This window comes from Panthera leo, chromosome D4, assembly GCF_018350215.1.
Source record: "Panthera leo isolate Ple1 chromosome D4, P.leo_Ple1_pat1.1, whole genome shotgun sequence".
In the NCBI taxonomy this organism is placed as follows: Eukaryota; Metazoa; Chordata; class Mammalia; order Carnivora; family Felidae; genus Panthera; species Panthera leo.
The window spans coordinates 71,525,236-71,548,862 of record NC_056691.1 but is presented as its reverse complement, the minus strand read 5'-3'; the positions used below and the strand labels follow the sequence as shown (position 1 = coordinate 71,548,862).

General features: G+C 40.5%; 3 protein-coding genes across 6 annotated transcripts in view; all 3 read left to right on the top strand.

The window, feature by feature from the left end:
- ECPAS (Ecm29 proteasome adaptor and scaffold) overlaps nucleotides 1-3,640 on the top strand; it is a 103,287-nt gene extending 99,647 nt beyond the window's left edge. For all 4 annotated transcript variants that reach the window (XM_042914135.1, XM_042914134.1, XM_042914136.1 and 1 more), the window contains 2 exons: nucleotides 2,079-2,150; nucleotides 3,484-3,640. In XM_042914135.1, coding sequence (XP_042770069.1) covers nucleotides 2,079-2,150; nucleotides 3,484-3,623 — 212 coding nt within the window. In that variant the 3' untranslated portion in view covers nucleotides 3,624-3,640. The remainder of the gene's footprint in view (nucleotides 1-2,078; nucleotides 2,151-3,483) is intronic.
- Nucleotides 3,641-20,287: 16,647 nt separating this feature from the next.
- Nucleotides 20,288-23,627, top strand: part of LPAR1 (lysophosphatidic acid receptor 1) — a 358,989-nt gene continuing 355,649 nt past the window's right edge. The window contains exon 1 of the mRNA XM_042912683.1: nucleotides 20,288-20,367. The gene's annotated coding sequence lies outside the window, so the exon portion shown is untranslated. The remainder of the gene's footprint in view (nucleotides 20,368-23,627) is intronic.
- On the top strand, nucleotides 20,292-22,961 carry LOC122204887 (olfactory receptor 2K2). Its single transcript, XM_042912684.1, has 2 exons — nucleotides 20,292-20,367; nucleotides 21,268-22,961. Exon 2 carries the CDS (start codon nucleotides 21,273-21,275, stop codon nucleotides 22,248-22,250), a length of 978 nt encoding a protein of 325 aa, XP_042768618.1. The 5' UTR covers nucleotides 20,292-20,367; nucleotides 21,268-21,272; the 3' UTR covers nucleotides 22,251-22,961.

Sequence of the window (23,627 nt, the reverse complement as noted above, 5' to 3'; positions counted from 1 at the left end):
CTTTTGCTCCTTAGTTTGCCACGTGTGCTCTTTGATGTAACACGTGCAGTTACCAGCTGTAGGGAGTGTAACACTGATGCAGTAAGTTTAGTCAGATTTTTACCATTCATATTCAGGGTTTTCAGTTGACATAACTATGTTCTTTTTTTTTTCTTAATGTTTTTATTTATTTATTTTTGAGAGAGAAAGAGCGTGCGTGCATGTGCGCAAATGGGGCAGGGGCAGAAGGAGAGGGAGAGAGAATCCCAAGCAGGCTCCATGCTGTTAGTGCAGAGATTGATCCCACGAACTGTGAGATCATGACCTGAGCCAAAACCGAGTCTGATGCTTAACTGACTGAGCCGCCCATGTGCCCTCAACAAAGTTCTTTCTCCCCTCCCATTAGTAAAGAGTCCAGTCCAGGATCATTTACTGGACTTGGCTGTCATGTCTTTTTAGTTTCCCTGAATCTGGAACACTTCCTCAGCCTTTCTTTATCTTACATGACATTGATAATTTTGAAGAAAAGTCTTCCCCCTTCCCCACTCCCCCCCCCCCCCCATTTTTAAAACTAGAATGTTTCTCACTTGGTGTTTCATGCTTACCGGTGACTAGATGCAGGTTATGAATTCCTGGCTGGGACACTCTGTGAGTGATGTATCCTTGCACTTCCAGAGGCACACAGTGTTCATCTGCCCTGATTGGTGATGTTAGTTTTGATCACCTCCTCAGGGTACTACTCACTTTTCTTTATTCTTTATTCTTTATTTCTTTATTCTTTATTCATTACTCTTTTTCTCCCTTGTGTCTGATAAGCCCGTGGGAACACACTTTAAGACCATTCCAACAACCTGCTCCTCTTAACTATGTTTAACCAGCAGTCCCAGAGAAGGTACTTTAAGACCATGCAGATAAACCACCCCTCTTCAAAATATCCTCTTTGGACTTAGCATGCATCAAGGGTTTTTCCCTGAACCAGTGTTTACGAGGGTGATTTTCTACCTCGGGGCACTTCCTTCACGTTTACCATGTGGCCATCGGCATCCTCTTATAAACAAGATGCCACCTCTCCCTCTCTTTATCTCATCAGTACTGATTTGTGGATTTCCTTTTCCCCCCATTGGTTTATAATTAATTATTTTCCTTAAGTAATTTTTTACTCGGATGGTTCCAGATTTGGCTGGCAGAGGCTTCTTTAAGCTGACTCCTGGGTCTTACTGACAGGTCGCTAGCATCCTTTTAGGCACCTCTGTACTTTGTAGCAAAAAAAGGATGTTATAAGCTCATCTTGTGCTTTCCTTGCCTCAGGCTTGCTTGTCTGTTAATTTTTTTGGTAGACGGTATCACCCTGAACTAGATGCTGTGTCTAAAATAGACACTAGGGAAGCATGTTTCAGTTGCAGTTCATGGAGGTAGAATGCTTTTGAATAAGAACTGGCAGCCAAGGGGCGCCTGGATGGCACAGTCAAACGTCTGACTCTGGATACTGGCTGAGGTCATGATCTCATGGTTTGTTAGTTCAAGCCCTGAGTTGGGCTCTGCACTGATAGTGTGGAGCCTGCTTAGGATTCTCTCTCCCTCTCTTTCTGCCCCTCCCCCGCTTGCATGCACACATGCTGTCTCTCTCTCTAAAATAAATAAATAAACATTAAAAAATGAAGGAAAAATAAAGGAACTGGCAGTGAAGACACAGGTGTCCTTGATTGTCCTTAACCCTCTGGGTTACTAATGTTCTCTGATAAAATGAGGAACTCATCATGTAAACCTAAATACCTTTCTCAGGTGTCATGTGAAGACAACTCTGAGATAGTGTCGTTTGATTTCTCACTTCTAAAACGGGTCCTTCAAATACTGGCATTGGTATATTTGGCTGACAGTTTGCTTTTTTTTTTTTTTTAAAGTAAGAAATATGGACATGTAGCATATTTTAAGTATTTGATGATAATAAGCAAAAGGAAGCTTACTTAAGAACAGGTATATCTTTCTCTGAATTTATAATTTCTGAATATCTTTCTTCCAGTAACACTAATTTACTCTCGAAGGTTCTGTTTGTAAGGCATATAAAACAAATAACGTGAACTATCTGATTTTCTTCTTAGAAAATAAGACCTACTCATCTGTGAGAACGGAAGCTTTATCTGTGATAGAATTACTGCTTAAAAAACTTGAAGGTGAGCTCTTGATGGTTCTGATCAGAGGATCAGAAAGGCAGGATACTTTATGGCATATAGTTTAGGAATTTTTTTCTGTTTTTGTTTTTAATAAGTGTATAATCTAAAATACAAATTAATACATGTGCGTGTAAGTCAAATATACAAAGCTAAAACCTTTAAATTTTATTAAGTGTTTAAATTTGGTACTCTTATTTTATATCCTTTTAATATATTATGAAGCCATAGCTATCTCGAGGGCTCTCTGTACATACACAAAGAAACAGTGACGCACTAGGGAGTGGAGTTGGGAAAACACTTTAACAGTTGAGTCATCAAATTTGATAGCAGTTTTCTTAATCCTATTTTTTCCCATTTTTCTTTTTTTTTTCTTTTTTTTTAAACCTTTTATCAAGAAGCAGATGTCTTCTAAAGGTCTGTTGTATCAGTGGTAAAAGAAAACCACTAGCATTTTCTCCAGTGGGGTTTTTCAAAAGGAGGCCTCTTTTCTTTTTTCTCTTTTTTTTTTTTCATTTTTCTAACCCCGTAGGTTAAGAATGGAGAAGATGGAACAGTTTTCTCGAGAGTCTTAAATATTTTCTATTTCTCCTCTCTCTCTGCCTAGCAATTAAAGCACCCCTCCTAGGATTCCATGAAGCAGGCCTTTTAGACTCAGTAATGCTACACATCTCATAATCTTGTTTTTCCTTGTTGAAATAAAAGAGCTAGGAACTTAGTTGCATTACTGAATTTTCACAGTCAGATGTGTAGAAATAAATTCTAGATGAGGAAAACGAGGCTAAACAGTGAGACAACTTGTTTGAAACCACGTCACTAGAAAGTGGCAGAGCCTGATAGACAAGATTGAGGATCTGGTATACTTTCTGAGTTTCTAAAATTTCCAGTATGTGTATAGATCTCTGGTGCCTTCAAGAAAGTCAGTCTGTTCAGACTGACTTTGCAATTGTGAAGTTTATTCAAGATTTTTTTACCGAGTGTGTTTTATAAAGACGGCTTTTGTGTTAAGTGGCTTGTTACTGTGTGCTTTGCCTTGATTCTTCCTACTTCCTCCAGCTTTCCTAAGGATGCTTTCCTCCAGCATCCTTAGATCCTCTTTGTTCCACTAGTGTGGGGGAGGGGGGGCAGAGGATGAAGTGCTCGGACATATTCTCGGGTTATTGTCAATAATTAGGTTTTGAGACAACTATTGAACCTGTTATCATATGTCAAACTGTCATCAGGGGGTTGCTTTGCATTTATTTGGGGGATACGCTCTGTGGAGGAAAAGCAGAAAGAACAGTTTGAGGGTTTTTTTGCTTGCTTGTTCTATAAAGATTCTTCTTTTTCCATTCAGAATCGAAACAGTGGGAAAGTTTGACATCAGAATGCAGAGTGCTCCTAATCGAGTCTTTAGCTACTATGGAGACGGACAGCAGACCTGAGCTGCAGGAGAAAGCATCATTACTGAAGAAAACACTTGAAAACCTGGAATAAATTAGAAGGAGAAGAAAGCAACAAGTGCCATGTTCATTGGGGGTTGAAATGGTGGTATTCTTTGAAAAACCAAGTGGGTAAAAGTAAAGATTAATCTGTAGCATGCATCATTCCTTGGCTGAAATAAAAAAAAAAAAAATGCCTTAAATTTTGTTCCTTATTAGCTTTATTTTACTTGATTTTTAAAAGTGTCTGGGCTGAGTGAGCTTAATGGGACCTTGGATGTTTGAGAGGTGGTCAGAGGTGAAACTGATGGAAATAGTTATGAAAAGAATTAAGGCTGTAATTAAAGGAGTAGGCAGAGTTGCAGAGCAAGCTGGATAAGAATCTTGGAACTGCATCCAAATTAAATAAGGTTATTTCAGGAAGGGACTCTGTAATTCACTTATTTTAGCCCCCTTACTTTACACCTGAAGAAATAAGCTAGCAGATGACTTAGCTTCTGATCTGAAGCCTGTGCCAAGGCTGGGACCCAGGTGTTTGAAGACCTGCCCAGTATACTTCTTTTATAAGCTGCTGCCAATCAGTGCTACCCCTGGCCTGCCTAAGAAACTCCCAAGATGAGGTGTATACTATAGTCCTTGAACCAGAACTGAACCGACCCGTTATCTAAGTACTATTGGATTCTTGAATTCAGAGGCTGAACGTTGTCTTGTCATTTGTTTAGATGATCGGTTTTTAGAAAATGATTGGTTACCATCTTTACGGGCTGAGAGACTTTGCTCTCCATGTGATGATTCTGATCGCCCTTTTACAGGCATGTGAAAGGAGATTAGGACAGGATTGCTTGTTCTGTCTGTATCTGTAGTTTGCGTATTTTGCAAAAGCCAAAAACCAACAACAAAATCGTGACTGCTCTGTTTTAGACCATTTATAATCTCAAAACTGTAAAGACAATAAATTGCCGCCCATTCTTATACTAACAGTATGACTCTAGAAATAGAAGGCAAGCGTCTTAATTAACCATTTGGGAATAACCTATCACTGAAAGTAAACAATTGCAGCTAGGGTTTCTTTTTTTGTTGTTGTTCTGCTCATACCCCTGCCAAAGGGTATAGGGTAAGGGGAAGAACCAAGTCTAACACAAGTGTTTATGGTAAACTGAGAACTCTAGCTCACCTTGGATTCCAAGCACAAAATTGGTGTTACAGTCAATACTGACCGCTTACTGACATTAACACCAGGGTGGAAACTCCATGGTTGTTATTTTTGGTGGTCTCTATAGGCCATTGTATTGACTGTGACCCATAATAAAAGTAACTTCTTACATCTTGACCCAGAATTGTGTATGTGTGTATGAATCAATATAAAATCTTTAACTCAAATAAATGTTTTGTGAAATAATACACATACTCTTAACTATGTGTGATCTACTTTGATCCCTCCTCCACCCCCCCCCCCCCCCCACCACCCTTTTAGATTCTTTTCAGACCCACTAAATTCATTTCCTGTCTTACAAATGGGTTGCAATTCACAGTTTGAAAAACATAGCTGAAAATAGTACTTAGGCTTGGCTGGATGTACTATGTTTTGGAGTTGCTTCCTATTTGGAAAGGGAGTCTACAAATGAAAATGTAGGTGTTTATTATTAAAACGTCCTCTTAGCTGATACTAAATATAATTGTGGGTTTTAGTAGCATTATGGATTGTAAGGAGCTTCTCATGGACTTCAACTTAAGAATGGCTTTTACTTGGCGGAAAATCAACTTTGGATGTTTTTCAGAAGGCATATGGCCTCATAGAATTTGGTGTTTTTCCAGACCAGTATTTCCCCCTCTGCTAAGTGCCCTCTTTCATTTGCAGGACCTGGGACATGCCTCTAAGGCAAGAATGCAGTACAGGTCGGCTGTTTTCAGAAAGAGTGTAAGGGCAAGAATTGTGCTCTCGGCCCATATGGAGTGTTATACCTCATCAAATTGTATGCTTTTTAAACCTTTTGTTATTTACTGTTGGGAATTTCCCATGGTGCTGAGAGAGTGGTGCTGACACTTGAGCCTTTGCGCTCAGCGCTGTTTAGTTCATTTATTGTCGCTTTCTATAAGCACAGTTCCAATTTACGCTCTTAATGCCTTCATCTCAACCAGCCAAGTCATTTGCACAACTAGTAATGTGAAATCATGGTCTCCCAGTGCAGCTTGTGTTGGGTGTGCACGGGTGCACATATCTCCTAAAAGGGTTACTAACTTAGTCTGTAATTGTGGGATGGTTCTGGTGAACAAATGGCAAAAGGACCCATGCATGGTTATGTCTTTGGCCCTCATTTTCCAAAGCTGTCTGGAACTGATTTTTTATTATTTTTTTTTCCCTGAGAACACTCAGTGCTACCGATCATACAAGTGGCTGTTTTAGAGTCTAATTACTGAATTCCTTATTCCTGGAATTAGGGCACTAGCTAGAGCTTCACAAATCTATTGATAACGTGAGAAGGAGGGACCTGAAGTTTGACCATTGGAAATCAAAACAATGAAAGTAGTATAAAATCGTGTTTTTGGTGATAAAGAGCGGCAGTTTCTTTAATTAATGTCTGTGTCCAATTTGCAACTGCTGGCGTGTCTGCCTGTGGCAGCGTACCTGCCAATAAAACTGACTGCCACCAAATCCCCATTGCTTTCCCCTTCCACCTTTTCCTTGTGTATGCACTAACAAGAAAAAAGAAAAAAGATGTGACCTTGTTGATCTGTGCTCTCGTAGCGGTTGCGCTGTGTGAACACTGTTTGCCCTTTGCGGGGCGTCTCCACCGGCTGCCGCCACAATATATTCATGCTGCTTGTTAAGTACAGGGAGTTCTTTTGACATTGGCACTCATTGTAATGTACAAATGTTGTTAAATGGATGTATATGTAACAGATTTTTGTATTTTATATGCAAAGTCTTCATAGAATCCTTTGCAATTTGTGCTGAACTAGTTAAGCATGTGATAGTCTTATTTGAAAGGAAAACTCTACCCATGCCCAAGAAGATAATACGTGGTAAATAAAAGCTGCATGATCAGTTCTTTTGAAGTAGTGCATTAATTTTTACTGGTTCTCATGGAAAATAGTTCAACTTCCAGGGAATTGGCTAGTTACATTTTAAAAACTGAAAAGGCTCCATTGCCTGCCATATCCTGAGCAACTTCTACTAAGCAGACATTTTTGGCTTAACTGGAAGTTCCAAGGCAAAGCAGAAACGCAGGCAGGATACCTGAAAAACTGCAGTCAAATACTTGGAGAAACATAATCACTGAAATAATTATTTTTTTGAGCAAGGTAATCTCAGATGAACACAGAAGCAATAGACCAATCTTTTGACTAAGATTTTTTTTTTTTAATTTTTTAATGTTTCTTTTGAGAGAGAGAGAGAGAGAGAGAGAGACACAGAATCCAAAGCAGGCTGCAGGCTCTGAGCTGTCAGCACAGAGCCTGATGCAGGGCTTGAACTCATGAACCGCGAGATCATGAACTGAGCTGAGGTTGGACTCTTAAGCAACTGAGCTACCCAGGCGATCTTTGACCAAGATTAATGTACATAGTTGTGGACATAAAATGTCCAAAGTACAGGCACAGCCTACCCTAAACTGCCAAATAAATTTTTATGCTGTGGCAGATAGGCTTAAAAGGTGAGAGACCTTATTTTATCTGTAGTAGCAGCCAACAAGCCTAAGTCATTCCCCTCTGTTTCCTTTTCCCCTAAGTGCAAGTCCCAGATTGACTGATTGGATTAACAATTTGTTTTTAAAAAGAGGAATTTAAATCATAATGTTACAAAAAACCTGGAAATAATCAAACTTCCCAACAAGGCTTTTTTAAAGAAATGACATTTCTTTTATATTTAAGAACTGTTGATAAACCTGCCTTAGAAAGTTTAAAGGACAGGGGGCTCCTTGGTATCTCAGTCGGTTAAACATCCCACTCTTGATTTTAGTCCAGGTCATGATCTCATAGTTTGTGGGTCTGAGCCTTGTATTGGGCTCTGTGCTGACCATGTGGAACCCACTTGGGATTCTCACTCTCCCTCTCTCTCTGCCCTTCCCCTGTTTATACTCTCTAAGTCTCCTTCTCTCTCTCTCTCTCTAAATAAATAAACATTAAAAAAAAAAAAAGTGTAAAGGACAGGGAGAAAACAGGTAATGGTTGTAGGACACCTAGTTTTTGTTTGGATATTCCTGAAAAGAATATTTTAAAACCGATTTTGGGTGTTAGCAGTTAGATAACATTACTCTATTATGCTACTTTTGACTTCAGAACTATCTTCAAACACAAAATCTTTTCTAAATAATCATTTGAAGCAAATGTTTTTTGAGTATTTATTTCAGAACTATAAAGATTTCTACTGTTTCTAGCCCCCAAGATCCCCAGTGTGATAACTGGTCATTCAAGCTGTTGTTTCCTTAGATGCATCATTTTTTTTCTGGCTTCTTTCATGATTTTCTTTTTGGATTTCAGCACTTTGACTACGATGTGCCAAGGTGTACTCTTCTATGTATCCTGTTTAAGATTTGCTTAGATTTTTGAATTTCTAAGTTTTGTGCTTCACCAAATTTGGGATATTTTGGTCAGTTTACTCAAAAGTTCTGTTTTTGTTTTGTGCCATATGCTCACTCCTCTCCTCCTGGGACTCCAATGACAGCTATGTTAACTCATTTGATACTGCTGTACAGACCTCTGAGGCATTTAAAAAAATCTGTCCTGGGGCACCTGTGTGGCTCAGTTGATTGAGCTTGATTTCAGCTCAGGTCATGATTCCAGGGTCGTGGGATCGAGCCCTGCCTTGGGCTCTGCACTAAGCGTGGAGCCTGTCTAGGATTCTCACTCTCCCCCTGCCCTTCTCCCCCACTCCCCTGCTCACACTCTCTCTCTCTCAAGCAAACAGAAAACCCCACAAAAACCCTCAAACGCTTCTGTCTTTAATTCACTCACTTTTTGTTTACTATATCCATTCTGATATTAAAGACCATCCTGTGAAGTTTTATTTCAGCTCTTGTTTTCACTTTTAAATTTTGACTTCTTTTTCTAATATTTCCAATCTTTTCATTCATTAAGAACTTTTATAAAGTTCACAAAGCATACCTATAATAACTGATTTTAAGTTCTTGTCTCATAGTGTCATATCTGGGTCACCTCAGGTTTAGTTTCTGTTCATTGTCCCCTTCCCACCCCCTGCCACCCCACCTTTTCCTGGTTCTTCATATGCCCAATGTTCTGGGATTATAGCCCGGACGTTGTGAATGTGGTAGAAATTCTGGTCTCTATTACGTGTATTCCTCCCAACGAGATGCTTTTCTTTTAGCAGGCACTTAGCGGGCTTAGACTCAAAACTGCAAACTATCTTACCTTTGGTGGTGGCAGCCCAGATCTCAGTTCAGTTATTATTTATTGTTACGTTTCCTTCACAGCTGTCTGCAACCTGCCATGCAATGTGTGTGCTTTCAGAGGTCAGCCACAACTCGGGCAGAGCTTACACGTAGAATGGGGAACTTTCCCTGCTGCCTTGTTTTTTTCTTTTTCCGGAATTTCCCCTTCACTTTCTGTCTTGGGCTCTGCCTCCCTTAGGCCAGAAAGCAGTGGTTTTTAATGAGAACATCAGCCCTTCTTTGCTCTGTTTTGGCTGTGTTTCACTTTAGACAAAAGCCCAAAATCCAGGGAACTTACCCTGTGTTGATCCCTTCCATGTTTTAGCTCTTTTCTAAAGTCTGCCTTTGTTGACTCCAGAACCGGTTTTGTGTTTTGTCCAGAGTTTAGTTGTTATATTATGTGGAAAGGTCAGTCTTCTGGGAAGTTTATAAATTACATTAAACTAAATACACCCCGGGCGCCTGGGTGGCTCAGTCGGTTGAGCGTCCGACTTTGGCTCAGGTCATGATCTCCTAGTTTGGTCTGTGAGTTCGAGCCCTGCTTCGGGCTCTGTGCTGACAGCTCAGAGCCTGGAGCCTGCTTCAGATTCTGTGTCTCCCTCTCTCTTTCTGTTCCTCCCCCGCTCACGGTCTGTCTCTCTCAAAAATGAATAAATGTTAAAACAAAAATTAAAAAAAAAACAACAAAAAGTAAATATACCCCCACCATATGATCCGGCAGTCAAACTCCTTGGTATTTACCCACATGAATTGAAAATTTAGGTCCACACAAAAACCTGCACGTGGATGTTTATATCAGCTTTATTCATAAAAAATTTCCAAGAAAGACTTGGAAGTAACGAAGATATCCTTCAGTAGGTGAATGGAAAGTTAACTGGAATATCCAGACAATGGAATATTTATTATCCGGCACTAAAAAGAAATAAGCTATCAAGCCATGAAGAGACTTGGAGGGAACTTAAATGAATATTACCAAGTTAAAGAGATCCGAAAAGGCTACATACTCTTATGATTCCAACTACATGACATCCTGGAAAAGGCAAAACTATGCAGACAGGAAAAAAGATAGTGGTCGCCAGGGAGGAGTGTGGAAGAAAGGATGAATAAGACAGGATTTTTAGGGCGGTGAAACTATTCTGTATGATACTATGATGCTGGTGTAGGACGCCAGAGTGAATCCTAATGTACACCTGGAGTTTGGGTGATAACAATGTAGCTTAGGTTCATCGATTATAACAGATTATAACAAACGCGTTGGTGCCAAATGTTGACAGTGGGGGAGGTTGTGCGCGCTTGAGGGCAGACGACACACGGCGGCGAATCTTTGTACTTTCTGCTCAACTTTGCAGTGTGAACCTAACTAACACTGCTGTAAAAAATAAAGTTAAGAAATAAATTATTTTTTAGGTAAATCTAAAAAGAGGATTTTATAGATTTGTTTTGGATTACAAAGGTAACAAATGCTTTTTGCACATATAACAAAACTAAAGATGAAAATAAAGATCACCTATCTGCAACTATTCAAAGATAGTATCTGTTAATATTTTAATGGCTACTCTTCTAGGAATAATAACAATGACATAATTATTAATAAAAATAATAAAATGTTATTAATTTTTAACTTAATTTGTTTAATGTTCGGCTACTATTGACCTTCTGATGCTGCATTAGAAGGACAGTCCTCCGCTTCTGGACCTCGGTTGACTGTGGCCAACTGAAACAGTAAAAAAAAAAACAAAAAACGTGGTATGGGGCGCCTGGGTGGCTCAGTCAGTTGAGTTGACCCCCTTCACTCAGGTCTTGATCTCACAGTTAGTGAGTTCGGGCCCCGCATTGGGCTCTGTGCTGACAGCTCAGAGCCTGGAGCCTACTTCTGATTTTGTGTCTCCCTCTCTCTCTGTCTCTCCCCCACATGTGCTCTGTCTCTCTCTGCCTCTCAAAAATAAAACTAATAAAAAAAATTTTTTTTAATAAACAAAAAAAAGAAACATGGCTAAGGGGAGGTGGGGGGAACACAGCCTGTCACAAACATTACCCTTAAATAGTCTGAATTCCTGACCCAGACATCCATGAGATAAAAGAAAATGGCTAAAGGCACTGTTTTTGTTACTTTGTTATGCAGTAAAAGGACTGATAGTAGTTAAATTTTTATACCATGTTGGAAAATCATTTCACACTATCTACTAAAGGTGACTTAAGCATGTTCTGTCACTCCTAAGTATATATCTATCCTAAGTGTGCATATCATGTACCAAAAGACATACACATGCAGGGTTATAACAACATTAATTGAAATAGCCAACAAGTGGGGCCAATTCAAATATTTCACAACAGAACAAATAAAGTGTGTTGTGATCGTAAAATAGACTATTGAATACAGCAATGAAAATGGGCAAACTGTAGCCATACACATCAACATGGATCTTGTAAGCATATTGTGGAGGGAAGCCAATCATGCCATCTGGCACACTATATGATGGCACAAAATCAGCAGGTAATGTTCTGTGTGCACTTGAGAAGAATGTGTGCATGTGCATGTGCGTGTGTGTGTGCGTGTGTGTGTGTGTGTGGTTGGGTGGGGAGTTCTATAAATGGTATTAAGTGTAATTGGCTTGTAGTGTTGTTCCAGTCTTCTCTCTCTTCTTGATAGGCTATCTAGTTGTTCTATCAATTGTTGAGAGCTGAGTGTATTAAAGTCTTCAACTATTATAGTTGAGTTGTCTACTTCTCCCTCTAATTCTGTCAGTTTCTGTTTCAAGTGTTTTGGGGGCTCTGTTTTTTAAGCGCATGTATCTGTATTTACTACTGTTAAGTCTTCTTGATGGATTGACCCCTCTATCATTATTAAATATAGGCTATCCTTTCCTGTTCCTTTGCATGTCTCGTATCGATTCCCCTCATGCCAGACTTGTTGCTGTTTTCTTTCTTTCTTTTTTTTTTTTTAACGTTTATTTATTTTTGAGAGAGAGAATGAGACAGAGTGTGAGCGGGGGAGGGGTAGAGAGAAAGAGGGAAACCCAGAATCTGAAGCAGGCTCCAGGCTCTGAGCTGCCAGCACAGAGCCTGACACGGGGCTCGAACCCACAAACTGTGAGATCATGACCTGAGCTGAAGTCAGATGCTTAACCCAACTGAACCACCCAGGCGCCCCTCTGTTTTCTTTTTTAGTGACTTCCTGAACGATTCTGTAAAGTGTCAATTCTTTATTGTATGCGACCACGGAATGCTCTGCTCAGTTAGCTTAGCAATCAGCTATTAATTGGACAGAGATCTCTTCAGATGCCTTTCACCCAAAAGTTCTCTGTTCTGGTAGCTATTCCTGTTCCTCTGTTCCCCAAAGCTCCATTACTCAAGACTGTTGTGTTTATATGACTATAACTGAAATTTTGGGAGTAATAGAGGGAGTAGAGCATACCTAAGACCAGACAACAATCTAAAGTTCGAAATGAAGGATGAGTATTTTAATAGATCCCTAGCCTTCCCTGCTACTAGATATTTTTCATTGGTTATTACTCTGGATTCCTTTCAGTCTTCAGGGTTTCCAGGCTTTCTTCCTAATACTCTCTCCACTCTCCTGTCTTCCAGTTTTCCAAACCCTTCTCAGGAGCCAGGATTGAACTGTGCAATCCCATAACTTCATTTTTAAATAGAATAATTCAGTTGTCTTTATCATAGCCTTTTCCCATTGGCATGAGCCAGGGCCCTGCTTTCTCAACAAAACAGTCCCAGGGAGGTGGTTTTCTAAATAAAAGAACCACATAACCAGGAGATGAGACAATGCCACTCTTCTGAAAGGTAAAGTGGCTGGAGTCAGTTTTGCTATTAAACAGCACTTTTTCTTTTGTTTGGTTTTGTGAGAAATGATTATGAAAGCCTCTTTCACGTCTACCGTCTTTTGTAGAAACTCCTCCTGCTTCAATTTTGAAGGTATCACTTTGACACAGTGATTTTGTAGTTTGCCAGTGTTGCATCCACACGACTCCTGAAACAGAATGCTACGGGCACCAGTGACAGTCACAGCAAAGTCTATTGCAATGAGAGGCAAGGCCGACCGATCGGGACCAACACTCTTGATAAGAGTGCGGCCCCGAACAGCCGGGGTACAGAGTTTTTATAACCGATCACATCGTTTTATCATCACCTGGGAACAGAACAAAGAAACAGGTTCCAGATGAGTTAGAAACAGTTGCCTAATGAGGTGTTTACTTTAGACTTTCTGCCTCTAAGTTGCAACCAGTGGATCTCCTTGACCCTGCCTCTCATGCTCTTTTCTTTGAACTTTTGTTTCCTTAATTCGTGAAGCCTAATTTACAAGGGTATGAGGCGTAGTTTACCAGAGCAAAGGAAGGCTGTTATCTCTTAACCTTCAGTGTCAACACAAAGCTGTTATTTTTCAAGCTAAGCATTAGCCCTACACTACAATTTAACCCTTACATTAGCAAAGAATTATTTTTTGTTCACTGACAAAATAACACAGGTGAACTCTAGATTTTGCGTCAGGATTCATTTAGTTTACTGGTTATGGAACTACTGTTATAAACTTTTACTGTTTCCTTCATGTAAGTTCTGCACTGTTCTTGTTAGAGTCATCCTAAGATTTCTCACAATTTTAATATGATTGATAATGGCATCTTTTTCTGGTCAGTATATCTTCCAACTGGCCACAAGAAAATTACTGATTTTTCTTTATTTATCTGTTATTATGGCAGTTAAACTCTTTATTGACGGAGAACGGTTTTAATTGGTCCTCTTCTTTTTTCTTGCACTATATGCGAACTAACTTGGATGTAAAATTTAAAAAATAAAAATTAATGTAATTTTTATAATTATATAATTTAATTATAAAAACATACTTTTTATAGAAATTAATAAAAATAAAAATTAAAAAATAAAAATTAATTAATAAAATTAAAATAAAAAATCACATAGTTTGGAAGTGATAATTTTATCTCCTTTCCTCCAATACCAGTGCCTGTTTTTTCTACTTAGTATCTAATTGTCAGTCTTCTAGCAAAATTATTGTTCCCTTGTTGCCTGCTGATGGAGAGACTTATTGTGAGCACTGACTTTTAGGAAAGTAAAGTTTCAAGCTGAATATTAAAACTGTGAAGTCACTAACTCTATGTTGTTTGCTGTGTTTTACAATCAAACAAGCCCACTGGGTGCAGAAGGTTTAACTATTGCAAGCTTATCATGAATGGGTCACTCCAGCCCATCATCCCCAAAATGTTATTCTACAACTTAATTAGCTCTATTGTTAATTCTTACATGAGTCTATTTGTTACTTCTTTTCCTAAGAAGGAAAAAAAAAAATCTGCTTATTCATGTGGTATGACCAAGTTTTCCTGATCATCCTTTATCTGGAGAGTCCATTCACCCTTGGTGATCCAGAGTATGGGAACTGTCATAAGGACACAGGAAACTGTGTGGGAACTGCGTACCTTGCAAAAAGAATGTGGTAATACATGTACCTGCTCTCCACACACAACTGAGGTAAACTACTCCCCTCCCCCCAACAAGATCTGGTTTATTGTGCCTTGGGAAGGTGGTTCTGAGGGTGACAGGTGCCATCCGGTCCCAGGGGGAGGCCCCAAGGACCAGTTAAGGCTACTGGTGGGAGAAGTAGGGCAGGGAGGCAGCCCCTGGAATGTGGCGAGGCTAGGCCAAGGCCTGGCATTGGTGGAAGGCCAGGACAAGGGCCCTGGCTGCCCAAGGTGGAAAGCACGGGGCTGGGCCCGGCTATGCCTACAGGAGGACGCGGGCACCCCAGGAAGTGGAACACAGGGTCACATGACACACAACATGAAATACAGGCACATGACTCATGAGTAGGCATGGAGACAGCGTGCACAGACTCACAGGCCTGAGAGACGCCCAACCTTGCTGGACGCATCGGCACTATGGTGATACCATCCAGACTGCAGGGACACATGGAACACGCGGACTTGGTGGCCACAGGGGTAGTCCCAGGTCACAGAGTGTGCTGGAGGAGAGGGACGTCCGGGCCGGTCTGGAGGTGCCCGGGCGCAGGGCCCACGCAGCCTCACGGGGCTCGGTCTGCCGGCCATACCTTGTTGAGCAGCTTCCCCGTCTCCCCGTAAATGATGAACGCGATGTCCACGTCCAGGCTGACCCGGCGCACGGGGTGGAGGTGGGGGCAGTGCCCTTGCAGAATGCCTCGAGCCCCTCATTCCTCAGGCGGCTCACCTCCACGGTTCCGGTGTCCCTGTGCCTCCAGGCCCTGCCCTGGGGCTTGCTCACACGCGCAGGTGTGGTCCTGAAGCCATTACTTGCACCTGTGCGAGCATGCGGGCTCAGCGGGTTCACGCCCCTCGGTACCAGCTGCGCCGGGAGGTCGTGAGGAAGAAGCCCGTGGCCTGATGGGGGTCCTGTTTTGGCACGGTGGCCGCGAAGCCCGCTGTGGCCCCTGCAGCCCTTGTTCCCCGCCCCCAGTCTCCCTGTCCCCGCGACAGGCTCCTCTGTGCTTGGCTTGGGAGAGGGCTGATAGTGGACGCACTGCACTCTGATGGCCCAGCCGCGCTCGCACGTGGCTGCTGAGCCTCGGGGTGACGCCGCAGGTGGGGCCGGGGCCTGGGGACCCGACAGGCCCCGACGCCCAGGCTGCGCACTCCTGCCTCTCGCCGCCCAGGGCCCGGCTGCCCCCGGCACCTCCAGCCGCCACTGCGTCGCCGCCTCCTGGGTGGGGACTGTCATGCACCGCGGGATGCCAGCCCCGTGGCCCGTGGGGCCAGTCCGGGTTCCCCAGACCCTGCCCGCCGCTGCCGCCCGGGACTTTGCTCCAGGAGCCGAGGGGCCACATGCAGCGCGAGACCCTCCAGAGCGAACTTTTGAAAAACGAATTTTTAATGGACTCTTTGAGGGTAAGTTTAAGATATTTTGCCCCTTGGACACTAACTACTGAAGTATTTTGGAACAAGGACGTTCTCTTACATAGCCACTATGCAGTTATGAAGATCAGGAAATTTAACTCTGATACAATACTGTTATCTAATCTACAGCCCATAATAAAGTTTCGTCTACTGACCTAGTAATATCCCTTAGAGCTATTTTTTTCCTGGTCTAATACTTGGTGCTGGGTCATGCATTGCATTCAGTTGTCATGTTTCTTTAATCTCCCTGAACATTTCTCAGCCCTTTTCCTTTGTTTGTTTCCTGACCTTGACAGTTCTGATAAGTATAGACTGGTTATTTTCAGAATGTGCCTTAATTTAAATTTGTCTGGTGTTCCCTCATGGTTTGATTTAGGTTATGTATTTTTTAATGTTTATTTATTTTTGAAGGTGGGGGGAGGGCCAAGAGAGGCAGGGTGGAGGTGGGGAGAGAATCCCAAGCAGGCTGCCAGCTATCAAACCAAGAGATCATGACCCGAGCCCAGATCAAAGAGTCTTGTTGCTTAACTGAATGAGCCACGCAGGTGCCCCTGGGTTAGGTATTTTTGAGAGCAAGCCCACAGAAGTGATGCCATGTCCGTCCTATCAGAAGGCACGTGGAGTCAGTTTGTCCAGTGGTTGGTGATGTTAAGGTGGCCATCCTCCAGGTCTCCCTGCTGTAAAGCTATTATTATCTTGTTTTTGAAATTAATAAGTGGGATACTTTGACACCATGTAAATATCCTGTTTCTCATCGAACTTTCACCTCTGATAACTATGATGCTTCCATTTACCTGCGATCAATTTAACCTGCTCTAATCTATTACTACAGCAACCTTTAATGTCTTTCTAATGACATCATTTTTTTATATCTATTTTTTTGGCATCCTCCTGTAAGAAAGAGTTTTCCTTACTTCCTTTCAGAAGAACTCATGCATTCTTATTTTATTCTATGGATTATAATGTATTTTAACCATTATTTATTTTGATGCTCGAAATAATCTGTCCCAGATTTGGCCAATGGAAGTCTTATCAAGTGGGATTCTATGGTCTTTTGAAATATTCCTGTAATTCTTTGCATACTTCCTTATATTCTAGTGCAGTAAACTACTCCAGGCCAATTTTGTCCTTTTCTGGCTCCAGCCTTGGAAAGAGGAACTACATGTCTTTTCAGATGAGAACTGTATTTAGAAACCAAGATCTGAAAACTGGAGGCATCACAATTCCTGACTTCAAGCTGTATTACAAAGCTGTAATCATCGGGATAGTATGTTACTGTCACAAAAACATGTATGCAGATCAATGGAATAGAATAGAGAGCCCAGAAATGGACCCACGAATATATGGCCAACTGATCTTCAATAAAGCAGGAAAGAATATCCAATGGAAAAAAGACAGTCTCTTCAGCATATGGTGTTGGGAAAACTGGACAGCACCATGAAGAAGAATGAAACTGAACCACTTTCTTACTCCCTACAGAAAAATAAAATGGATGAAAGGCCTAAATATAAGGCAGGAAACCATCAAAATCCTAGAGGAGAAAACAGGCAAACTCTTTGTGGCAGCAGCAACTTCTTACTAGTCGTGTCTCTGGAGGCAAGGGAAACGAAAGCAAAAATGAATTATTGGAACCTCATCAAGATAAAAAGGAAGGAAACAATCAGCAAAACTAAAAGGCAACTGACAGAATGGGTGAAGATATTTGCAAATGACATATCAGATAAAGGGTTAGTATCTAAAATCTGTAAAGAACTTATCGAACTCAACACCCTAAAAACAAATAATCCATTGAAGAAATGGGTGAAAGACATGACCAGACACTTTTCCAAAGAAATCATCCAGATGGCTAACAGATAAATGAAAAGATGCTCAACACCACTCATCATCAGGGTAATACGAATCAAAACCACAATGAGATACCACCTCACACCTCTCAGAATGGCTAAAATTAACAACTCAGGAAATAACAGTTGTTGATGAGGATGCAGAGAAAGGGGAACACTTTTGCACCGCTGGTGGGAATGCAAACTCGTGCAGCCACTCTGGAGAACAGTATGGAGTTTCCTCAAAAAACTTAAAAATAGAATTTCCCTGTGACCCAGCAATTGCACTACTAGGTATATATCCAAAGCATACAAAAATGCTGATTTGAAAGAGCACATGCACCCTAATGTTTATAGCGGTGCTATCAACAATAGCCAAAGTATGGAAAGACCCAAAATGTCCATCAACAGATGAATGGGTAAAGAAGATGATATATATATATATATGTATATATATATATATATAATGGAATATTACTTGGCGATCAAAAAGAATGAAATCTTTCCATTCACAACAATGTGGATGGAACGATAGTATATTATGCTAAGTGAAATAAGTCAGAGAAAGACAAGTATTTCATTCATTCATATGTGGAATTTAAGAAACACGACAGATGAACATAGGGGAAGGGAAAAAAAAATAAGATAAAAATAGAGAGGGAGGCAAACCGTAAGAGACTCTTAAATACAGAGAACCAACAGGATTGCTGGAGGGGTGTGGGGTGGGGGTATGGGCTAAATGGGTGACGGGCATTAAGTAGGGCACTTGCTGGGATGAACACTGGGTGTTATATGGACATGATGAATCACTAAATTCTATTCCTGAAACCATTATTACGCTATATGTTAACTAACTTGGATTAATTAAAATAAAAAAATAAAATTCACTAGATGTAGAAAATAAATAATTAGATTTATAAAAAAATAATAAGATTTATTAAAAAAAAATAAAAAGAAACTAAGATCTGGGTGCCAGGTGTGTCCATTGCTGCTGAGAGTTCATTGCTTGAAGGCCCTCTTCACTATGTATGCATTGAATAAAATTTAAAATTTCTGATCCCTTGTTGGGACAACTGTCTTAAAAGAGTAAACTTTGAAAACTAGGAGTAGTTCCACAAATGAAAAAATGTGTATCTTAGAATTCTAGGGAGAACTTTTCTCTGTAGACTGTTAAATATTCTACACTGTAATCATTCAAGAAAAAAAAGATGTAGCAAGGAAGGACAGGGAGGAATAGAAGACTTTGTTTTTATGAGTTCTTTGAAATTATTTTGGGAGAACTGTGGGTTACTCTCGGTTTTTCAAAGTTTGATATAATTGCATCATTGGCACATTATCCCTCAAGGACCTGAAGTTTTAAATCTCTGTATATTATGGCTGCTGAACTTTAAATTGTTCAGGGACAACAGGTATTCCCCCAAAACAACGGATGATTTAAATTTATGTAGTATGTTACTTGCTATCCTTTGGCACTTTTAGCTATGGAGGTGACAGTCAATACTTTTGAAAGAAATGAACTGCAGTGTTGATCTTTATATGATATGTTTAACATTTTTAACATGGATACATTCATTCTTTTCTTGCACATAGCTAACTTCACATAGTACATCATAAAACAATATTTTATTTGGAGTTGGTGACAGGGAATTCAGATGGGAGGACCAATTTTTCCTGGCTACTATTTTTTAAAATATTTTTTTAATTTTTATTTTTAAGTAATTTCTGCACTCAGTGTGGGGTTCAGACTCACGAGCCCGAGATCAAGAGTCACATGGTCCACTGACTGAGCCAGCCAGGCACCCCTCCTGACTACTATTTTTAAACGGTAGAAAAATATCAAGTTCCAGGCAACCGGGCTGATTTTTCATTCTAAAAAATAATTGTCTTTTTTGCCAGTCTTAAGAGTAATACACACTCACACACAAAATTAAGTTTTTTAAAATAATCTCTTACAATAATAAGATAAAATGTTTGTACCCAATTTGTTAAATATAAAACCTGGCAGAGAAGTTCCTAAGAAATAATCTGTTAACTAACAAACGAATAAGAACTATCTCTTGTGATGTAGGAAAAATGAAGCTCTTAAAAGGCAAAGCAAAAACTCTGCACGCTCAACAAGTCTCCGCAGAGGAAAGCCATACTGGTAGGCTTTCCCTAGAATGCTAACAGCATATTGAGCATTAAATGATAATGTTTGAACCTACAATGCAACTACTTTGGGGACAGATGAGGAAAACAGAAAACAACAGCGGGCTTGGTAATAGGCTAAGAATGAGATACAGTGAAGCAGAAGTCACAGAGAATAATGTAATATAATGAAAACTATTTGAAAAACATTGCGCTCCTGTTCTAGGGGCATGGTATAAGCTGTTGTCCCCAACGTGATTATTTCCACCATCCCCCTGCATGCCAGTTTTTGAAACGTGGAGAACTGGGGGGCAAATGATAACATTGACGGAAACTGGGAAACCGAGAAGGAACACCAGTGATAAGAAAGTGAACAGTGAAACATTGTAAAGTGAGCCACATCATTGAGGAATTTGCCTATGAAAGAAAGAGCAAAGCCTATGGCAGTGCGAGGGAAACAGGACAAGGGAGGGAAGTTTTCAGAACAAGGATATCTGAAAATAGAAAGGAAAAAACTAGTGGGAAAAGGAACACAATTAAAGGTGAAAAAGAGCAATCCGTGCAGAAGGAAGGTAAGTTTTTGTCTTTTCTTTTTGTTAACATGAAATGTGAAAAAACCCCAAAAACACTCAGCATCTCGTTTATAATTAGATGATCTATAATATTCTTTTCCAAGAGATTTTAAGGTAGCTTAAAAAGGGAGTTCAGTTTCTGCACCTTCTAGATCTTCATGGATTGTAATGTATAAGAAGAGTATTGCCTGGGTATAATTTTTAGCACTATTTACATGCTCACAAAAGGTATGGGTCCCAGTAATGAATGATACTGTCCCGTGGATGTGTCAGTGTTTAAAGAAGGTGGGCTATTTTGTGTGACTTGTAAACTGGTTCTTAAGTATAATCAGAATGGGTACCTACAATGCTTTAAACAATGTCATCATTTCTGAAGTGTATTGACCTCCAAGCTATTTGCTGGAAAGGAAAGAGTTCATTTAGACTCAGAACTTCATAGGTGTTAGTTTAAAATTCATTTATTTGTTTCTTTCAATATCCCTCCTCTTCTTTCAGTGAAGATCACTGCTAGTTTTTATTGTACAAGTGTGGTTTCTTTATGTCACTTATCTGGCTTACTTTTCTAATCCGTGCTCAGTTTATTCAGTGTTTTTTCATATTTTTTGGTCACACGGTACTTTCAAATCTACTGAAAAACTGCGTGCCGAGCAAGATAATAGGCTGAGATTCAGGTATTAAATATGTTTATCCTTGTTTTCAAATTTACTCTTTTCTAAATTTTGTTGTGGAAGAACCAACTTTTTATGTAGATCAAACCTGTCCCTCCCCCTTAGATAAACGATAAGTCTTGTGATTTCTTGTGGTCAAATAGAATTGTGTTTATACTAGTGAATATAAGTTTGAGAAGTGTTTTCCTAACTAAATGAACATTATGCTTGATCCATCTCTTTATGTCCTCAGATGAAATGAAGATTAATATTAGAATCACTACAGGTGCAAAAAAGGAGATGCAAGGAGAAAACCTCACCATTTGGAGCTTTTTTTTCCTGGAGGGTTTTTCTAGATACCCAAAGTTAGAGATTGTTCTCTTCGCCTTCAGTCTTGTGATGTATCTGATAACCCTCGTGGGCAACAGCACTCTTATTTTAGTCACTGTCCTAGAGTCACGCCTTCAAACCCCCATGTACTTATTCCTCGGAAATCTCTCTTTCATGGATATTTGTTACACGTCTGCTTCTATTCCCACGTTGCTGGTGAACTTGCTGTCATCCCAGAAAACCATTGTCTTTTCTGGGTGTGCTGTACAGATGTATCTGTCCCTTGCCATGGGCTCCACAGAGTGTGTGCTTCTGGCTGTGATGGCGTATGACCGCTACGTGGCCATTTGCAACTCACTGAGATACCCCATCATCATGAACAGGCAGGTCTGTGTGCAGATGGCCGCTGTCTCCTGGGTGACGGGTTGTCTGACTGCCCTGCTGGAAACCACTTGCGCCCTGCAGATACCCCTCTGTGGGAATCTCATAGACCACTTCACGTGTGAAATTCTGGCCGTGCTGAAGTTAGCTTGTGCACATTCCTTGCTCATGGACGTGATCATGCTGGTGGTCAGCGTGCTCCTCCTGCCCATCCCAATGCTCTTAATTTGTATCTCTTATGTCTTCATCCTTTCCACTATTCTGAGAATCAGCTCAGCAGAAGGAAGAAACAAAGCTTTTTCTACCTGTGGTGCCCACTTGACGGTGGTGATCTTGTACTATGGGGCTGCCCTCTCCATGTACCTAAAGCCTTCTTCCTCAAGCTCCCAAGAAGTAGATAAAATCATTTCACTGCTTTATGGAGTGCTCACCCCTATGTTGAACCCCATAATTTACAGTTTAAGAAACAAAGAAGTCAAAGATGCCATGAAAAAACTATTGTATCGAACACATGAAAATCTCTGACTGGATGCCCGCAGTTTTATCAGGGGGGTGTGCTCCTGGCAGAATTCCCCATAGAAATTCTAGACCGTACACTCACCCACAGAACACTGATTTGACCTTGAGCCCTATAATTTTACAGCTGTGAGGGATGTGTACACAGAAGTGACTGCCCGTGGACAATAGCAGGTTCGCGTTTGCATTTGGCAACATTTGCTGTCTCTTGTGTTTCACGGTTGGAGAAGTTTTAGGCTGCAGAGTCCTGACACATTGGCTCCTGAAAGAAATTTGGATAAATTTACTCAGTGAATGTTGGTGCCAGAAAAATTTTGGATATGTTCTCTGCCTTAAATCCTTTCTAGAAGGAGGTGGGACCATAGGGAAACAAACGAATAATAGAGATTGGCCTTGATTATGCAAACGAGAAAATTAAAGAAAAATTAAAAGGCTCGCTCACCATCACACAGTTGCAGAACTGGAACTACAACCCCATTATCCCTTCATCTTTGTAAACATGTTGGACCACAGCGTGGTGGCTCCCTAACTACCGTTCCTCGTTCAGAACTCCTGATCAGAGCTTCTGACTTTCTGAGTAAGGCATCCAGTACTCATCTGCCAACCTTGATTTGCTCACCTGCCAACCTTGCCTTTCTAACCACATTGATATTTGTGTAAATTTTATCTGTTTCTTTGCCAGTATACCACCCATATGCTAAGTCTTTTTGTGTGTTTGTCTTCTTTCTTCTTTTTGGGTGATTGACTTCGGAAGGGCAGGGAAATCTATTCTATTGTACCTTTCATGTTTACAGCAGTCATTCGGTAAACTAATAAATTTACCAGCTTTAAAGTAATCTGTTTGAGAAGTAAGTCCCCCTTGAGAAAATTAGGAAGAAACAATATAGGGCAATGAGGTATATTGCTTTATAAATAGCCAAAGATGACAGAGACAACATTTATATCCACGTTTGAGCTTTTATTTGTCTAAAAATATTGCTTGTTGAAAATGTGGACTCTAGGCCTCTACTCCCAGAATCTGATTCAGTAGCTCTGACGTGGGGTCCTGGTATTCTGCATTTATGATAGATCCCTGAGAAATTTTGATACAGATTTTGAGATGACCAGACTTTGGGAGACATTATTTCCAGCAAAAACTGATCATTCCAAAATAAATGTGGGATTAGTTCTCATTTCTTCCCTTTTTCCTTTTATTAAAGAATTAAAAAAATTTTTTTATTGTGTTTATTATTTTTTTTGAGAGAGAGAGATAGAGTGCGAGTGGGAGAGGGGCAGAGAGAGAGGGAAACACAGAATCTGAAGCAGGCTCCAGGCTGTGAGCTGTCAGCACAGAGTCCAATGTGGGACTTGAACTCACAAGCTGTGAAATCATGACCTGAGCTGAAG